Source organism: Eptesicus fuscus, chromosome 9, assembly GCF_027574615.1.
Source record: "Eptesicus fuscus isolate TK198812 chromosome 9, DD_ASM_mEF_20220401, whole genome shotgun sequence".
Taxonomy (NCBI): domain Eukaryota; kingdom Metazoa; phylum Chordata; class Mammalia; order Chiroptera; family Vespertilionidae; genus Eptesicus; species Eptesicus fuscus.
Genome location: NC_072481.1, coordinates 36,518,748 through 36,534,374, shown reverse-complemented (window position 1 = coordinate 36,534,374; position 15,627 = coordinate 36,518,748). Strand labels below are relative to the sequence as shown.

General features: G+C 53.3%; 1 protein-coding gene across 1 annotated transcript in view; it reads right to left on the bottom strand.

Moving 5' to 3' along the window:
* The window catches only part of TRABD2B (TraB domain containing 2B), a 194,179-nt gene that overhangs the window by 17,989 nt on the left and 160,563 nt on the right, over window positions 1-15,627 (bottom strand). Inside the window, exons 3-4 of the mRNA XM_008139339.3 lie at window positions 13,193-13,339; window positions 8,590-8,764 (exon numbers count right to left, since the gene is read on the bottom strand). Coding sequence (XP_008137561.2) covers window positions 8,590-8,764; window positions 13,193-13,339 — 322 coding nt within the window. The remainder of the gene's footprint in view (window positions 1-8,589; window positions 8,765-13,192; window positions 13,340-15,627) is intronic.

Sequence of the window (15,627 nt, the reverse complement as noted above, 5' to 3'; positions counted from 1 at the left end):
AGGGAACCCCGAAATGGAAACAAGGAGCCCGGCGGAGGAGAGACCAACCCACTGAGGACATCAGGATGGCTTCCTGGAGGAAGGGCCCCGGTAGCCAGGACTCCCAGGATGGGAGTCAGAGAGAGATGCAAGGAGCAAAGGCCTGGGGGAAGAGTAAAGGTGTGGAGAATGTGGGGCTGCTTTGGTGTCGCCTCACTGACTCTGCAAGCCAGACTGCCACGTAAAGGGCGTTCAGATACAAACGGGAAGGTGTCCTGCTCTGAGCGGGCACAGTCCCACCATGTTTTAGTGCAGAGAAAAGGGCTCCTCTTTTCCCGGCCCAAGCAGGCCTGTGCCAGAGCACAAGGCTCAGTGAGCACAGGCTGGGCACCGCCCACCAGCCCCAATTTACCCTCCAGCACAGAAAGGCAGGGTGGGACAGAGAGAAGAATCCTATTGCTGGGTTAGGACAGAAAACCTGGCTCAAGAGCCATCTGGCTGTGTGACCTTGGGCAGCTTCATTGTCTGCTATGTGCCTCCATTTCCCCAAATGGTCCAGAGGTCCTCCCACCTCTATGATTTCATCATCGGATGGCCTGAACACAAACTACTGCTTAGTGAGCCCCCTGGGTACACGAGGCGTTTCCAACATTGTTTCATTCCATCCTCATGGCAGCCTTCGAGGTCCCCCAGTTTATGAGGGGACAGCACTTGCCCAGGTCACACAGCTGGTAAGAGGCGCAGCGATGTATGTCCTCACTCACCGCACATCCCTGCACACTATTCTGAAGTACTGGCGGCTGCAAAGGATCCTGAGTTCATGTGTTGGGGGCAGGAAATTGTCAGAAACATGTGTACCTTCCAAGGTTCACCAGATCGGAGGGAAAGTGTGTGAGCGCTCAGCAAGAACAACCTGCCAATTAACAGGGTAATTTCAAGACAGTTGTTGGGGGGCCGGGTGGAGGGGAGGACCAGATGTTCCCACAAAAGCTCCAAAGTAACAAGGGCTCCCCTCGGCCAGCACACATGTTTTCTCTCCCGTGAGTCCACTGGGTTTCCAGTTTTCTCCTCCTGGAAGAGGGATCCCGAGCCCATATTTATGTTCCGTCTGAAATTAATGCAAGGGAAACTTTCAAATGCTAATCTAGCTGCCAGGAGCAGCAGCCGGATGTCAAGCGACAGGGGTGTTTGTTTTCGTGAGGAAGTGTGACAGGAGGGCTGAATGGAGGGACCAGGGGAAGGACGGGCAATGGGGGGCCCCCAGGGGGCTTCTCATCTAGCAGAGCTTCCTTGCTCCTTCTCTGGGCCAGCCCAGGGCAGGGTGTGGGCTTGGACCGAAAGGACACCTCCTGCACTCAGTCTTGTGCCAGGGCCTGAGACACATGTCCCCACTCCGAGGTGATCACAGGGTGGAGAGGAGACAGGTAGCATGAGCCATGCAAGGAGGGAGGGACTCTATGTGGCTGAAGAGAAAGGGGCGGGACCCAGACGAGGAGATCAGTGAGGAGGGACCACAGGTGAGTCAATGGAAGGAAAGAAGGAAAGGCCTTCCCGACACTGGGCATTGCACATGCATGAGCACAAAAGGAAAAGAGTGTGGAGTGCGCTGGCCACCAACAGTGGTTCTGGGTTGTTAGAGCAGAACGTGAAAGAGGAGGTGGGTAATGGCAAGGGTTGGGGCAGGAGGTCTGAGTGGTGGCATTCTGAATCGAGGCAGGGTAAACTAAGGAGGTAGGTTTTAGCTGGTTTCAAAGAACACTCGCCCAGGCAACTGTCCAGCTCTGCAGGGAGTGAGTGCCCCGTCTCTGGGGGTGTGCAAGCAGAGAGTCAATGAGTGCTTGTCAGGTCGGTGCAGAGGGGATTCAAACACCCTACAGGGAGCTGGGGCTGGCTGGGTGGCACCCAATTCTGCCCCCTTTACTGTTTGATCCTCGCTGGGGACTGTTAGAAGTCAGGGTGTCACAAACGGAAGAGCCCCAAGACTTCAGCTGGCAGCGCAGATCTGTCCTTAATGATGCAAAGATGGATACTGAGAAAGCAATCCCCCTACCGTTTTCCTAGCACTTAGATTGTACCAAACACTTTGATTCGTTTTCTCACTGAGCTCACAACAGTCCCACTGAGGCCAGCAGACTGTCTCAGTGTCACTTAGGCAGAAAGGGCAGAGCAGGGTTTGCCTGCGCTCACACAGATTGTGTCCATCTAAAGGGCACTCCTTGCCCAACCAGGGTGGCTCAGTTGGTTGAGCGTCGTCCCATGCACCAGGAGGTCACAGAGTTGATTCCCTATCAGGGCACATGCCTGGGTTGCAGGCTTGATCCCCAGTAGGGGACGTGCCGGAGGCAGTTGATCAATGTTGCCCTCTCACATCAATGTTTCTCTCTCTCCCTTCCTCTCTCTGAAATAAATGAAAACATATTTGTTTAAAAAAGGGCACAAGGCAGGCTCCCTCTTGGGTCTGGAGCTGCTTCTGGGCTTTTGACACCCTAGATTGGGGGTTCCCTTCAGGACCTGTCCTAATTGTGCACTTCCTCTTAAAAGTATGCCCCTCCCCCCAAGTTCGCCCTCCAAGCCAACACTCTTGGTTCCTCTGAAATACCCATTTCCTTTGGACCAGATACTCCTTCATTCAGCATTGGGTTTAGAGGTGAGGACACAGGCCCTGGGGGTTTTGACTCACTCTGAGGGCTGGAGACAGCACTGCTTTCTCCTTTCTCCTTTCTCCAGGAGCCTTTACTGGGACCTCCCACAAGTCAGGCATGTGACCTGCAGGGGGCAGTGCCCAGTCTAGGGCTGACCTCAGGCATGGTAACACCCTACAAGAGCCAGAGGCTCCCTTTCTAGAATCACAGCACCCAGGACTCCAGGAGAGCTCCCTGTTGGCCAACGATGTGGACAGGGATGGGGCCTACCCGCGCCTGAGCCTCACTGTCACTTGGAACTGAGACCAGTGGGGTTTCCCTGTAAGTCTCCCAGCTGAGTCCTCAGAGGTCAGAGAGCCCTTCTGCTCCTCCCTGGCATGGCCCTGCTTTCTCCTGTGTGGGTCCTGTCTTTGGAGGAACGTGGGCTCGGAGGGGCCAGGACCCTGAAATAATAACAACACAGAGCTCACGTTCACCGAGGGATGGTGCTGCCCAGGCTCTGAGCTGCACCAGCACCAGCCCATGACTCCCGGGCTCTCAGAGGGGAAATCTGCAGCCCAGAGAAGTCGGGCCGCCCAGGCTGCCTCCTCTAAGTCTGGGTTTCCAACTCAGAGCCTGGCTCTGAAGCCCATGCTCTCAATCTAGGACATGCTCTTCCCTCCTGCCTTGCCCACACTGGCTAGATAGAGCGCTGGACCTACGGCTGGCATTTCACCCATCCTGCTCACCGATGACACAGCCTTGGAGCTCAAGCCTGGCATGAGGACCTCTGTTCTTCTAGACTCTCCCCTGTTCCAGAGGCCAGGGCTGGCTCCTGTTAGGGACAAACTAGCAGATGGGATGTTCCTCTGGCTGGTTGGATGCCCTGCACAGGAACCGTGACTCTGGACAAGGGCTGCAGCCCAGAGTAGGTGTGCCATCTGCCAGATGTGCACATGGTGGGGCACAGGGTCCTGTGAAGCATGAGGAAATTCTGAGACACTTCCAGACACTGTGGCCCTGCACTCCAGCATGGGGAGCGTGGCTGGCCAGGGATGTTTGCCTGAGAGGGGAGAAAGCAGCTGGCGTGTGCTGCCTGTTTGTTTCTAAGGTTGAAAAGACCCTACATGGGCCATGACTGCTCTTCTGTATCCAATCATGAGTTCTGAAGGGCTTTCTTCTGTTCCTGAGGCCACGGAGTAAAGAGCAAGGGGGGAAGGAAGTGGGTGCGAGTCTTGTCCTGAGGACTATGGGATGATGAAAGAACACAGAAGTAGCTGGACCTGCATCCAGGAAACTTCAAGTGGTCTCACTTCCTCCAGGAAGCCTTCTCTCACTCACTCTGCCTCCTTTCACTCAAACCTCTGTCAGGTATGTGTGGAATTGCTGAATGTTGGGGCTAGAAGGGACGCTAGCCCTCACCCTGTCTGGCGTCAGCCTGGAGACTGGGCGTGCTGGCTGTGGGGGTGCTCAGGGTAGCAGCTAAATCCCCTCTGTCTCTTGAGCTCACACGACCTTCCTATTATCCTGCTTTCTGCCAGGACCTCTGCTTCCTGTGGGGGCAGGTGCCAGTAGCCCGACATGAAGGAAGTTCCAGGTCTTGGAAGGCTCTTAGCTCCATACTCCTCCAAAGGAATCCAAGAGGGATTGAAGCAAACTAGGCCAGAACGTTAGAATGCTATGATGATAGACGATGGGATATGAGAACCACATGATCCTAAAACAATAGGATGCTTGGGTCAAAGGACTTTGCCATGTCAGAAGTTAGAATTACTTTCAGATTTTAGCACGTGAGGGTTACAGGATGTGCGATAACCTGTAGTAACCTCTGGCTCTCAGAGTTCGACATGAATGACCCTAGAGGTCTCCCTTGAGTCTGGCTATGTCTCCAGCCCAGCTCTGCCAGTTCTGACATTACTCATTCTGTTCCAGGCTGCAGGATGGTTGCACAAGTAAACACGTCCTGAGAAAGCCCAGTTCCCTGGAGCTAGGGACAAAATTGCCATTTTTGTCTACTGCCTGGGACTGAGACACCCCTGCCCCCACTCCCCGAGGCCTGGGGTCCAGGAGATGCCCTGTGACTGAATGGAATGAACTCGATTTTGGGTGATTTGGTCCTGGATGTCTTTATAGAACATTCCTAGGTGTTGGCAATTCTGAGGAGGTGTGTGCCTGCCCTGGAGTAGTTCATATACAGTGGGAGGCTCACTGAGCAGGGGGTACTAGGATAAATCCAGGAAGTGGCCTGGAGGGCAGCATCCTCATTTGCACCCCAGCTGTTCAGTGTTGCTGTAGGAAAGCTTACAACCTGTGTCTTGAGATTACTGCAGGTTCATGGGTCCTCACTGCCAGCATCATCTGTGTTCTTGGCAGACAGAGCAGGTATGTGACAGGCATGTGTCCTAATCCTGATCCATAGCAGGCATCACTAATCAATCAGGGCCTCTTCTCTGCTGAGCTCTGATGTGTGTTATCAATCTTTACATCCACCCACTCCAGGTAGCCACTACCAATCAATCACAGTTGGCCCATGCTATGAAATCTATTTTACTTCTGGTCCATGTCAGTTCTTGTGGCCAGTCTCTCTTGAATTTGTGGCAAATGTTCTCTTCTCCTCACACCAAGAATCTCCCATCTTCCTGCCTTTTCTCTGCAGATTACTTCACATTTTACTTTACAGAGTGGAGCTCTTATGAGAAGCCATCAGTTGAGACCTCTCTTGCCTTCTAGCCAGCTGGCCTGCACCCTCCATCCTTTTGATTACAGGGGGAGGATGGCCTCCTCTGCCGAAGGCCACACCCTCTGTCTGAGCTCTGGTCACGCCCCTCCTGCCTCCTCAGAGCCCTGGGCCAGTAATTTGTTCCCACTCTCTCTCCTGTACTACCCTCCCTCTAACTCTAGTCTTTCCAGCATGTGTTAAATATGCTCACTTCTCTCCTATCTGTGGAGAAGGTGGGTGGAATAATACAGTTACCAACTTTTTATTTTGCCAAGTAAGGACTTGAAAAGCCCCATTTGTCTTATATCACCATTATTTTTTCAAAAGAATAGTTAAACTTCAAACACAGTAGAAAAAAAGATCATTTCAGACTAAAAGATAAGCCAGCAAATTGCATAAACTTAGCTAATAAAAAATTCCCCAACTTGTACTTATTTTTCTCAGTTATTTGAAGATCAGAGGAAATTCAAAAACCCACCTAAGATCTTCGGGGGCCCTTCAGGGTCAGCTTGTCCCTCTGCAGGATCCTGGCAGTCGGGAATCTGACCTCCCCTCCCCGGGGCTGGCTCACTCCTCCACAGCAGTGGCCTGGTTCCTTCCAGAACAGTGATTTGCACACTCGTCACAGCTACCTCCCCGAGAGGCAGGGCTTCCATCCAGGCCCCCAGACGTCACCCAGGCCTGCTCCGAGTTTGCACATGTCTGCCCCCCAACCACCCCTGAACCTGCTAAAGGATTCTTCTGCTGGCCTCCAGAAAAGGCCAAATAGAAACATTGCAGACATGAGGAGAGTATTCTTTTGTGAGGTGCACCAGCTAAAAAGACAACCTCCCCACAAAATGGTCAGCATTCTGGAAGTATCCAGGCAAGGGCACCTGCACAGGAGAAATGGCCAGGACCTGTACCCAAGAGGCCAGGACCCAGAGGTCTGCCTGCACGGCCTTGTGGAAGACACTCACCCTTTCCGGGCCTTGGTTTTCATCTGGAAAATGTGTGTATTAAAACCCATCTTGTGGTGTTACTGTGAAGATCAAAGGCAATGTAATCCAAGAGGATAGACTGATGGCTGACACACAGTAGGGGCTTTATTATAAGAATCCCTCCACCCTGGCACAGAGTTTTAGTCTGGTGATCTAAAATGAGTGTATCCAACATAATCGGATGAGATGGGCGTATTATCCTCATTTTACAAAGGAGAGGCTGAGGCCTTTGGAGGTGAGATGGCTTTCCCAGGCTCACTTAGGGGACGGTAGTAGAGCCACACTTTACACCCAGGCATCCTGACTCCAAAGCCCTGACCCTTTGCCCCAACTTCCCCTGTGGAGCAGCACAGAGGAGGGGCCAGTCTGCCATCAACACTGGAAAGGTCTGGATAGGCACTGGGCGGGGTGTGGGGAGTGGGGGAGAGATAGGCACTGGGTGGGAGGGGCAGGCGGCAGTGTCACTACCCACCGCCTTTCTTAGCTTGCGTGGCCCCTCCCCAGTGCACCAGAGCCTGGAGCCTTCAGGGCCTTCACTGGCTTCTGAGGCGAGCCTGTGGCAGAACCACAGCAGGGGCCCTGCTCAGACACCTGGCAAGGCTGGGCTAGCTAGCGTTGGGTGGGTGTCTTATAATTATGTTTCTGTTTCCCAAGCTATTTCCTGGGACACCCAGTGAAACTGGTTCTGGGAGACCTATGCATGAGCAGACACACACGTGGGGGGTGGCTAGGCATATCTCCAGTGGCATAGACCCTTCCTCCCTCCCTCCCTCCCTCCCTGCCTCCCTCCCTCCCTCCCTCCCTCCCTCTCTCCTTCTTTCCTTCCTTCCTTCCGCAGCCTTGGGGGCCCTGTGCCTTCTTTGAGGATGGGGCAGAAGATGGATAACAAGAGTCAGACTGACTTAGGTCCCCAGGGCCCAATGATATGGGAAGGCCTGAGACGGAACCACAGAGGCACCCAGACAGAGTTCGTGGCCTTAAAGAGGCTGCCCCAGAGGTCCTGTGTGTCTGAGGCCATCCATGTGCCTCTCCTCATCCATGGGCCCAGGGCTGCAGAGGAGGGAACACAGGCACAGACAGACAAACCCTAGCTCTTGCCCTTCAAGTATATGGGGTTGAATGGCAGGAGCAGGAGGCAGGGGGAAGGCAGACCTCAAACAGTGGACATGTCCCATAGCATAATCAGGATCCTTCCAGGTTAGACCGACTGCTCGACTTGGTCTAACTCAGCCTGACCCAGGCAGACCCTGTGTGGGAAACGGTCCAGTGAAGGGAGGGGTGAGAGGGCAGTGGCTGTGAGTGCTCACCAGGCCTCTTGCTTAATTCTCATGAAACAGGAGGTGAACTTCATCAACCCAAACGGTGGTAACATGAAAAAATACATGCTTGTTGTAGCTCTGGAGCAAAAGCTGACTACTAAAGGAGGCAAATGCAATATCCTGGTCCCAACATGGACATCACTGTCATCAGCAGTGCCAGCACAGAGACAGGGAGAAAGAGTTTGGAGAAGAAGAGGGATGGGGGGAAGGAACAGGGAGAGACGCTGAGCAAGCCCTGCATCTGGACATTGGGACTTCACTTTGTACACAGAGGCCAGAGCCCCCAGGAGAAGCATCAAGTTCATGGTCCACACTGGGATAATAAATCTTGTCGTAATTGTCATGATGATGATCATGATAATGACCATGATAATGGTAGCTGCCATTGTGAGTTCTTACTATATGGCAGGCTATTTAAATGTTGTCACTAATTTCTACAACTCTTCTCCAAGATAGATATTTTCAATTCATCGAATAGTTATTGGTATAACTCATAGAGGAGGACTTGAGCCTCTGAGAAATTACCACCCAGAGGTCATGCAGCCTGGATGGGGTTGGGGCTGAGATCTGGAGGCAGGTCTGGGGCATATCAGAGCCCACCTCCACCCACTGGGTCACATGGCCCTGGCTCTGCTGGAGGAGGGGGGGTCCAAGGCTGGGCTGGGTAGTGGGAGCTGGCTCAGTTCTGGGCTCCCGACATGGCCTCCTGGGACATGAAGGGGCCACAGAAGCTGTCCTGGCCTTGGCTGGAGCCACCCCCTTTGCCCACCGGGACTATAAGGAAAAAAACTCTTGACTAGAAGCATGAGAACCACGTTGGGTCCCAGGTCTGCTGAGCACGTTGTAGCTTTCCCTGCCCCATAGCGGGCCTCAGCTTTTCCCTTTATGAAGCAGAGGTCAGGAAAGGGTTTAGCAAATCTCCCAGCCCTTAGGAATTCCGCAAATAATCCCTTCCCCACTCCGGTCCAAACCTGCTCCGAAGGCAAAGAAACAGATCTTGTCTTCGTTCTCCTGAAGAAGCGCCATGACCCTCTTCCCCATGCGCTCGTTCCGCTTGTAGATGAGCTCCTGGCGGAAGTAGCTGTCGATCTCCTGGGCTGTCACCTGCTCGTGTGGCGGGAGCGTGGTGTTGATAAAGTTGGGCAGCTGTAAAGGTAAGACAGAGGCTGCCTTCAGTTCTTTCTGGAGCAAGGTGGGCTTCAAACACACACACACACACACACACACACACACACACACACACTCACAGACACACACACACAGACACACACACACAGACAGACACACACACACACACACACACACACACACACACACACACACACACACAGCCTAGGTGGGCGAGCAACTTACCTTTCTTATGTCCCCCCAGTGGGCTGTATGTTTTTCAATCAATTCCAAACCCTTTGAGATGAGTGTGGTTATTCCAGTTTTATAAGTGAAGAAAGCAAGAATGGAAAGGTCCAGAGACATGTGCAAAGACACACAGCTAGTGAAGAGGCTGAGCCAGGAAGAGAGCCCAGACTGCTGCCCTCCCACCTTTACCCTTCCGTGTCTCTGCCTTGGTGAACCTCAGCTTCCAGGCGTTGAGGTCCCAGGAGGTGGCCAGAGCTCAGCTGCTTCACTGCCCTCCCTTCGGCAGTCTGGCACTGGCACATCCGGGAAATTTTGTTCAGCAAGCAGGTGTGGATGGTCAGCTGAGCTGCATGGTGTAGCAGAAAGGCCATAGGGTATGGGCTTCAGGCCCTGTTCTGACACTGTGTGACTTTGGACAAGTTACTTAACTTTCCTGAGCCTCAGTTTCCTCAGTTGTAAGATGGGGCTGACAATATTTTTGGGGGGGGGTTACATGAGATGATGGCTGCTCTCATGAGCCACATTCAGCCCACTCCATCCTGCAGAGATGAGAGCAGGGGTCCTAACTTGGGTTTTCCCAATGCCTGAGCCTTGTTGCCACCACTATCTCTCCATCCCCAGCTGCACCACTTCCTGGGACATAACCAAACTCCTCCATCCTTCTTAGAAACTTCAATTCCAAGACACGGCTTCCTCCCATAGTGGTGGCTTGTTTAGCAACCTGGCCTGGAACTATACCGATTTCTCAGCTCTGGGCCCACTGTCCACACCCAGCCATGTGACCTGGGGCCAGCATCACTGACATGCTCTTGAACTAGGCAGAGAGCAACTTGAGTTCAGGGGCAGAGCCTTTATCAATGCCTAGGACAGAAAAGGCATCCAGAAGAGGGTTCTGGAACTTTGAACATAGAGCTGTGCTGTCCTTCCTGACCACATGGCCTTCTCCTGCATTCTTCCCTTCCCGGCATGTTGTCTTTCCATTTGGGTGGTGGGTCCAGATGTCCTGCACCATGGCCTGCAACATGTCGGTGTGACTTAGAGGAAGCCATGGCCATGGAGGAAAGAGAACAGACCTTCTCTTTCCCCACACCTGTCAACGTCCACGCTGTTGCTCACGGCATGTCTTCCTCCTGGTGTCTCTTCTTCCATTTCTCTGTCTTCACCAATCCAGGCCTAAAGCACAGGCCACGAGGCCCAGCTGACTGATGGACTAGCTAGATGGAGAGTCTGGCACCAGAAGACTAATTTCCTGCAGGTTTTAGCCCCCAGAAGAATCATGTGGCCCAGCCACATGGCTTCTAGAGCCACTGACGAGTTGTCAACACTCTTTCTGAGGAAAATGAAGGCGTCAACGGAGGCTGAGCCCCAAGGGACTTGGAGAAGGCCGAACATCTGTCTCTGATATCGGCTGGCCAAGGACCAGTGTGCTCCTCAGGGCGAGAGGGGAGGGGCTGCTTTGCCAGAAAGGCCTGGCTTGTTGTTCTAGGCTGAGCAGGACAGTGCTATGGCTGGTGTCTCCTATAGAATTGTAGGTAGCAGCCATGCCAGTGTCTGATAGGCTGGTGCCCACGGGCTTTTGGGCAAATGGATAAATGAAGAAATGGAGTTCTTACTACATCCCCTACTGTGGAAGGGATGATTGGCAGCCCGGACAGCACAGGCCACACTTAGATTTGCTGCAGCCATAAGAAAGGCAACCCTGCAGGCTTCCCCTGGAGGGGAATACAGAGAGCTGGGACCCAGAGGGGTTATTTCTGGAAGCATGGCCCTCTCAGGCTTCTCTTCATTCCTTGAACATGGGAAAGAATGTAAGACACTGTTGTACCAACACAGAAATATTTGTTCATACAGTGAATGAATGGATGGTTGAATGAGCTGAGAGGCAGTAGAGTTATGGTGATATGAATATGGGTCCAGAAGTCGACAGCCAGGACAACTTGGGCTGGATCCCTCTTCTGCCACTTTCCAGCTGGGCGGCTCTATAACTAGCAAGTGACTTGGCCTCTCTGAGACTCGGTTTAGAAATTGGTAACATGAGGGTAATATTTTTATTGTCCATACTCAGACACTTTTGAGAGTAAGAGCTCATATATAATTAAGAGTCAGAATAACTACCAGGCGTGGGGCAGTCTGCCCTAACCATGAACCTGGAATGTCCTGGAAAAAACCAAGACATGTTCACTCTGTGAGGTGCCTCCTGTGGTTCCCCAACCAATCGGCACCCTCTCAGACACCGATCCCACAGTGTTCTCATGGGCAAGTCTGACTCCCCACTGGGCTGCAAGCGCCATCCATGGCAGAAGACCCAGTCTGAGGATGCTCTATGGCCCCCTAGTTCGATACAGGGTTGGACCAGTGGGAGTTCCCAGGTGTCTGTTGGATGAATGGGGTGAAGAAAAGGGATGAAGCCATTGGGGCCTCTGATGCATGAAGACAACACTCAACTGTCAGACCTGACCCAGTCCTGGTTGTGGGTCAGGGGAGCCCACACTGAGGTCACACCCACAGCCCTAGCCCATTTTCTCACCACCCCATCTCAGACCCATCACTCAAGGGCCCTGGGGACCTGACGTGTCCTCTTTAAAATCTTATTGTGTGTCCTGCACTTACATTTGTCACAGAAGATTTAAGGCTGCCAAAAAGTCTAATGACATCATTAATTTGCTCTCATCCCCACCCAGGCTCAAACCTAGGACCCACAGGACCCACCCTTGGCATTGAACAAAGGCCCATCAGCATGAAACAGGCAGAGAATGTTGGCAGCCCCTGGGCAGCCCAGGGAACTTGGGTGCCTCACCCAACTCCTTTGCAGCTTTGACGTTCAACTTTCTGATTCTTGTCCTTGTTAAATGTTCTTTAGCTTCCTAAGGAATGAATGGAGATTCACTTTTCCGCACATGCATACTCTTGGTCAGGAAGCAGAGGAGGCCTTCCTGGTTCTCTGATGGCTCCGAAGTCCCTCTCTTCGTCATCTCTGTCTCTGCCCCTGCCCTAAGCCACCCTTACTGTGGCCTCTGCCATCACAGCTCCATGCCCCAGGTTAATCGTATGAAGGTGACATTTAGTTGTGACTTCTTCTGTGCCCTGCACTGTGCTATGCATTTTCCAAAACTGATCTTACTTAATCCCTGAAATGACATAGGCAGCTCACCCGCCAGACAGATCACAGGAAATCTGAGCTTGCCATCTCTGAAGGCCATGCCATTGCCCCCTCCCTCAGCTTAGTATCAGCCACAGCCTGGTGAGGCTCTGTCCTGCATGACCCTTCCCCCAGCTGGGCCACACCATGGCCTGGACATCTCAAGTGCTGACCAGGTCGCCTCTGCAACACAGCTCTGTCTGTTCAGGGCTCACCAGCTTCTCCCTAACGGAGGATGCAGGGCAGGGTTCTGTCACAAAGCGAATGGCTGGTGGAATGCCTATGAGCCTTGTGGTGTCGGAGTTCTCTCCTGCCTCCTTCACCACAATAGTCAGAGCTCTCAGAGTCTGAGTATCCTGTGGCCAGGTCTCTGGATCCTTTCTCCTTCCTTCTCTACACCAAACCATGCACAACGTGTGTCTTACTACATTCGTTCATGCACCAGTTGCTCACTGATGCACGCTTGTGCCAGGCCCTGTGCTGGCACTGGGACTGAGAGATGAGCACCACACCCTTGCTCTCAGGAGCTCTGGCTCCAGTGGGGTGGTGCACGTGCAGAATGACACAGCCCTGTCTGTGCCTCCAATGCAAACTCTCACCCTCTTCCTGGTAGAGCCATGCTTAGCCTCTTGGGGTCCCACCCACTATCTGCCCAGCCTGTGGGTGGTTTTTCCTCTATGCTTTAAAACAAGGCAGAACGCTCTGGGCTAGACTCCAGCCCAAGCTCGGAGTCTGAGTAACTGTGGGCTTTCTCTCCCTGGGCTTTAATTTCACTAGATGCTGAACTGGACGCCCTGTTCTTCCAGGCTAAACTTCTAGGGTCTACACACATCAGACTCAAATACTGCTCTTCATAAATTGATAACCCAACAAATAATGAGTGGTGTGGCCTTGGGCAAGTCTCTTCCCCTCTCTGAGCCTCAGTTTCCCCATCTGTAGAGTGAGGATCCCAATGGTTGGAGAGAAGATTGTGTTTGGCACACAGTAGGCATCTAATAAATGCCAGGTGGGTTCACATGGGCCTGACCTTCGGAACTAGTGACGCAGGGGCTGTCCGGGCTGGAGGAGGGGAGCCTCACCTGTGATGTGTCGTGGTTGAAGATGACGGCATTGAGGTCCCCGCAGTTGTAGTGCTTGATGAGGTCCTCCGTGGTGTAGGGCGCCTGCAGGCTCCCAGCCCGCACACTCTCGTGCTGCAGCAGGGTCTGGTTCAGGGCAAACAGCACCTGGGCAGAAGGAAGAAAGAGAAATAAGCGCTGTGCTCAGGGACCTGGCTGAGGTCCCCGACACCTCCACGACTGGCGGTCCTCCCTCTGGACTTTGGGGCAACAGGCCCTGAAACAGAGAAGGTGTGTGGGGCCAGCACCAGCTGGCGCAGTCTGAGCATTTCCACATTTCCCGCTCCTTACTCACCGGCCTCTGAACACGTGCAGCCTGTTCCCGTCCCCAGCCCTCTGCCCACACCCTCCCCACTCCTCTGAAGAATATTAACATCGTTTTTAAAAAAATGGTTTTTAAAAATTGATTCTAGAGAGAGGGGAAGAGAAAGTGAGAGGAAGGGACAGAGGGTGGGAGGGAGGGCGAGAGAGAGAAGAGAGAGAGAGAGAGAGAGAGAGAGAGAGAGAGAGAGAGAGATATCTGCCACCTCCTGCATGCCCCCCACCAAGGTTGAGCTGCCCGCAACCTGGGCATGTGCCCTGATCAGGAATCAAACTGGCGACCTGTCGATGCATGGGATGATGCTCAACCAATTGTGCCACATTGACCAGGGTTGAGTATTAACATCTTATCTAATGACTAGAGGCCCGGTGCATGAAATCTGTGCATGGGGAAGGTGTGTCCCTCAGCCCAGCCTGCACCCCTCTCCAATCTGGGACCCCTCGAAGGATGTCCGGTAGGATCAGGCCTAAATGGGCCATTGGACATCCCTCTCACAATCCATGACTGCTGGCTCTCAACTGCTCGCCTGTCTGCCTTCCTGATTGCCCCTAACTGCTTCTGCCTGCCAGCCTGATTGATGCTTAACTGCTCCCCTGCCAGCCTGATTGCCCCTAACTGCCCTCCCCAGCAGGCCTGGTCCCCCCCTGCAGGCCTGGTCCCCCCAACTGCTCACCCTTGCAGGCCTGGGTCCCCCCCCCCTCCGCCGCCAACTGCCCTTCCCTGCTGGCCTGATCGCCCACAACTGCCTTCCCTTGCAGATCTGGTCCCTCCCAACTGCCCTCCCCTGATGGCCATCTTGTGGTGGCCATCTTGTGTCCACATGGGGGAAGCCATCTTGTGTGTTGGAGTGATGGTCAATTTGCATATTACTCTTTTATTAGATAGGATAGAGGCCTGGTGCACTGGTGGGGGCTGGCTGGTTTGCCCTGAAGGGTGTCCCAGATCAGGGTGGGGGTTCCCTTGGGGCGTGGGGTGGCCTGGGCGAGGGGCCTGTGGTGGTTTGCAGGCCGGCCACACCCCCCAGCAACCCAAGTGGAGGCCCTGGTATCTGGGATTTATTTATCTTCTATAATTGAAACTTTGTAGCTTTGAGCAGAGGGGAGAGCAGGCCAGGGCGGGTGGAAAGCTTGGCTTCCTCCATCTCCGGGGAAACCCAAGCCTCCTGTTTGCTCTGTGGCCATAGCCATTTTTGTTGGGATTTATATATCTTCTATAATTGAAACTTTGTAGCCTTGAGTGGAGTCCACGGCTGGCCAGGGTGTGCATGAAGCTTGGTTTCCTCCATTGCTGGGGAAACCCAAGCCTCCTGCTCTCTTTATGGCCACAGCCATCTTGGTTGGGTTAATTTGCATACTCATTCCTGATTGGCTGGTGGGCGTGGCTTGTGGGTGTGGTGGAGGTACGGTCAATTTGCATATTACTCTTTTACTAGATAGGATGTGACAAAATGAGAACCCTAATTGTGTCTGGGTTTTGGAATGATGGGTAAGTTTTCCTTTGGGCTCTTCTTTTCCTGTGTTTAGGAATGTTCTAGAATGAGCACAGACTCACTTTGTAATTGGGAGCACCCCCCAAACAAAGCAAACAAACAAATGACCCAAACAAGCTTAGATGTCAAGGCCTAACCCAAATGCCATCTGTTCCATAAGCCATCCTCATACCAGGAAAGGCCTAGGAGCTGGGCCCCCAGGGTTGACCCATGCCCCCCAGGTCAGATACATTCACACGTGTTTCCTCAAGAGCCTCTATGCTGGGCCCTGGGGACACCGCTGTCACCCAGGCAGACCTGCCAGGCATCGGGACCACTTGGAGTGCTACTATCAGATGCCCAGCTCCCACCCCTGGGATTGGAATCTAAGGTGAAGCCAGGATGTGGGTTTTAACAGGCTCCATGAAACTTCTTCACAGCCCAATGGCTCCTGGTGTTTGAGGACCAGGGGTCTAATGGAACATGGCCCACCTGAGGTCTGAGAGCCCTGAGACATGATCTTAAAGGTCCCCTTTTAGATGGGAAATGGAGGCCCATGAGGGGAAGGGACTTGCTCAGTTTCACACAGTGACTGTATGCCAGACT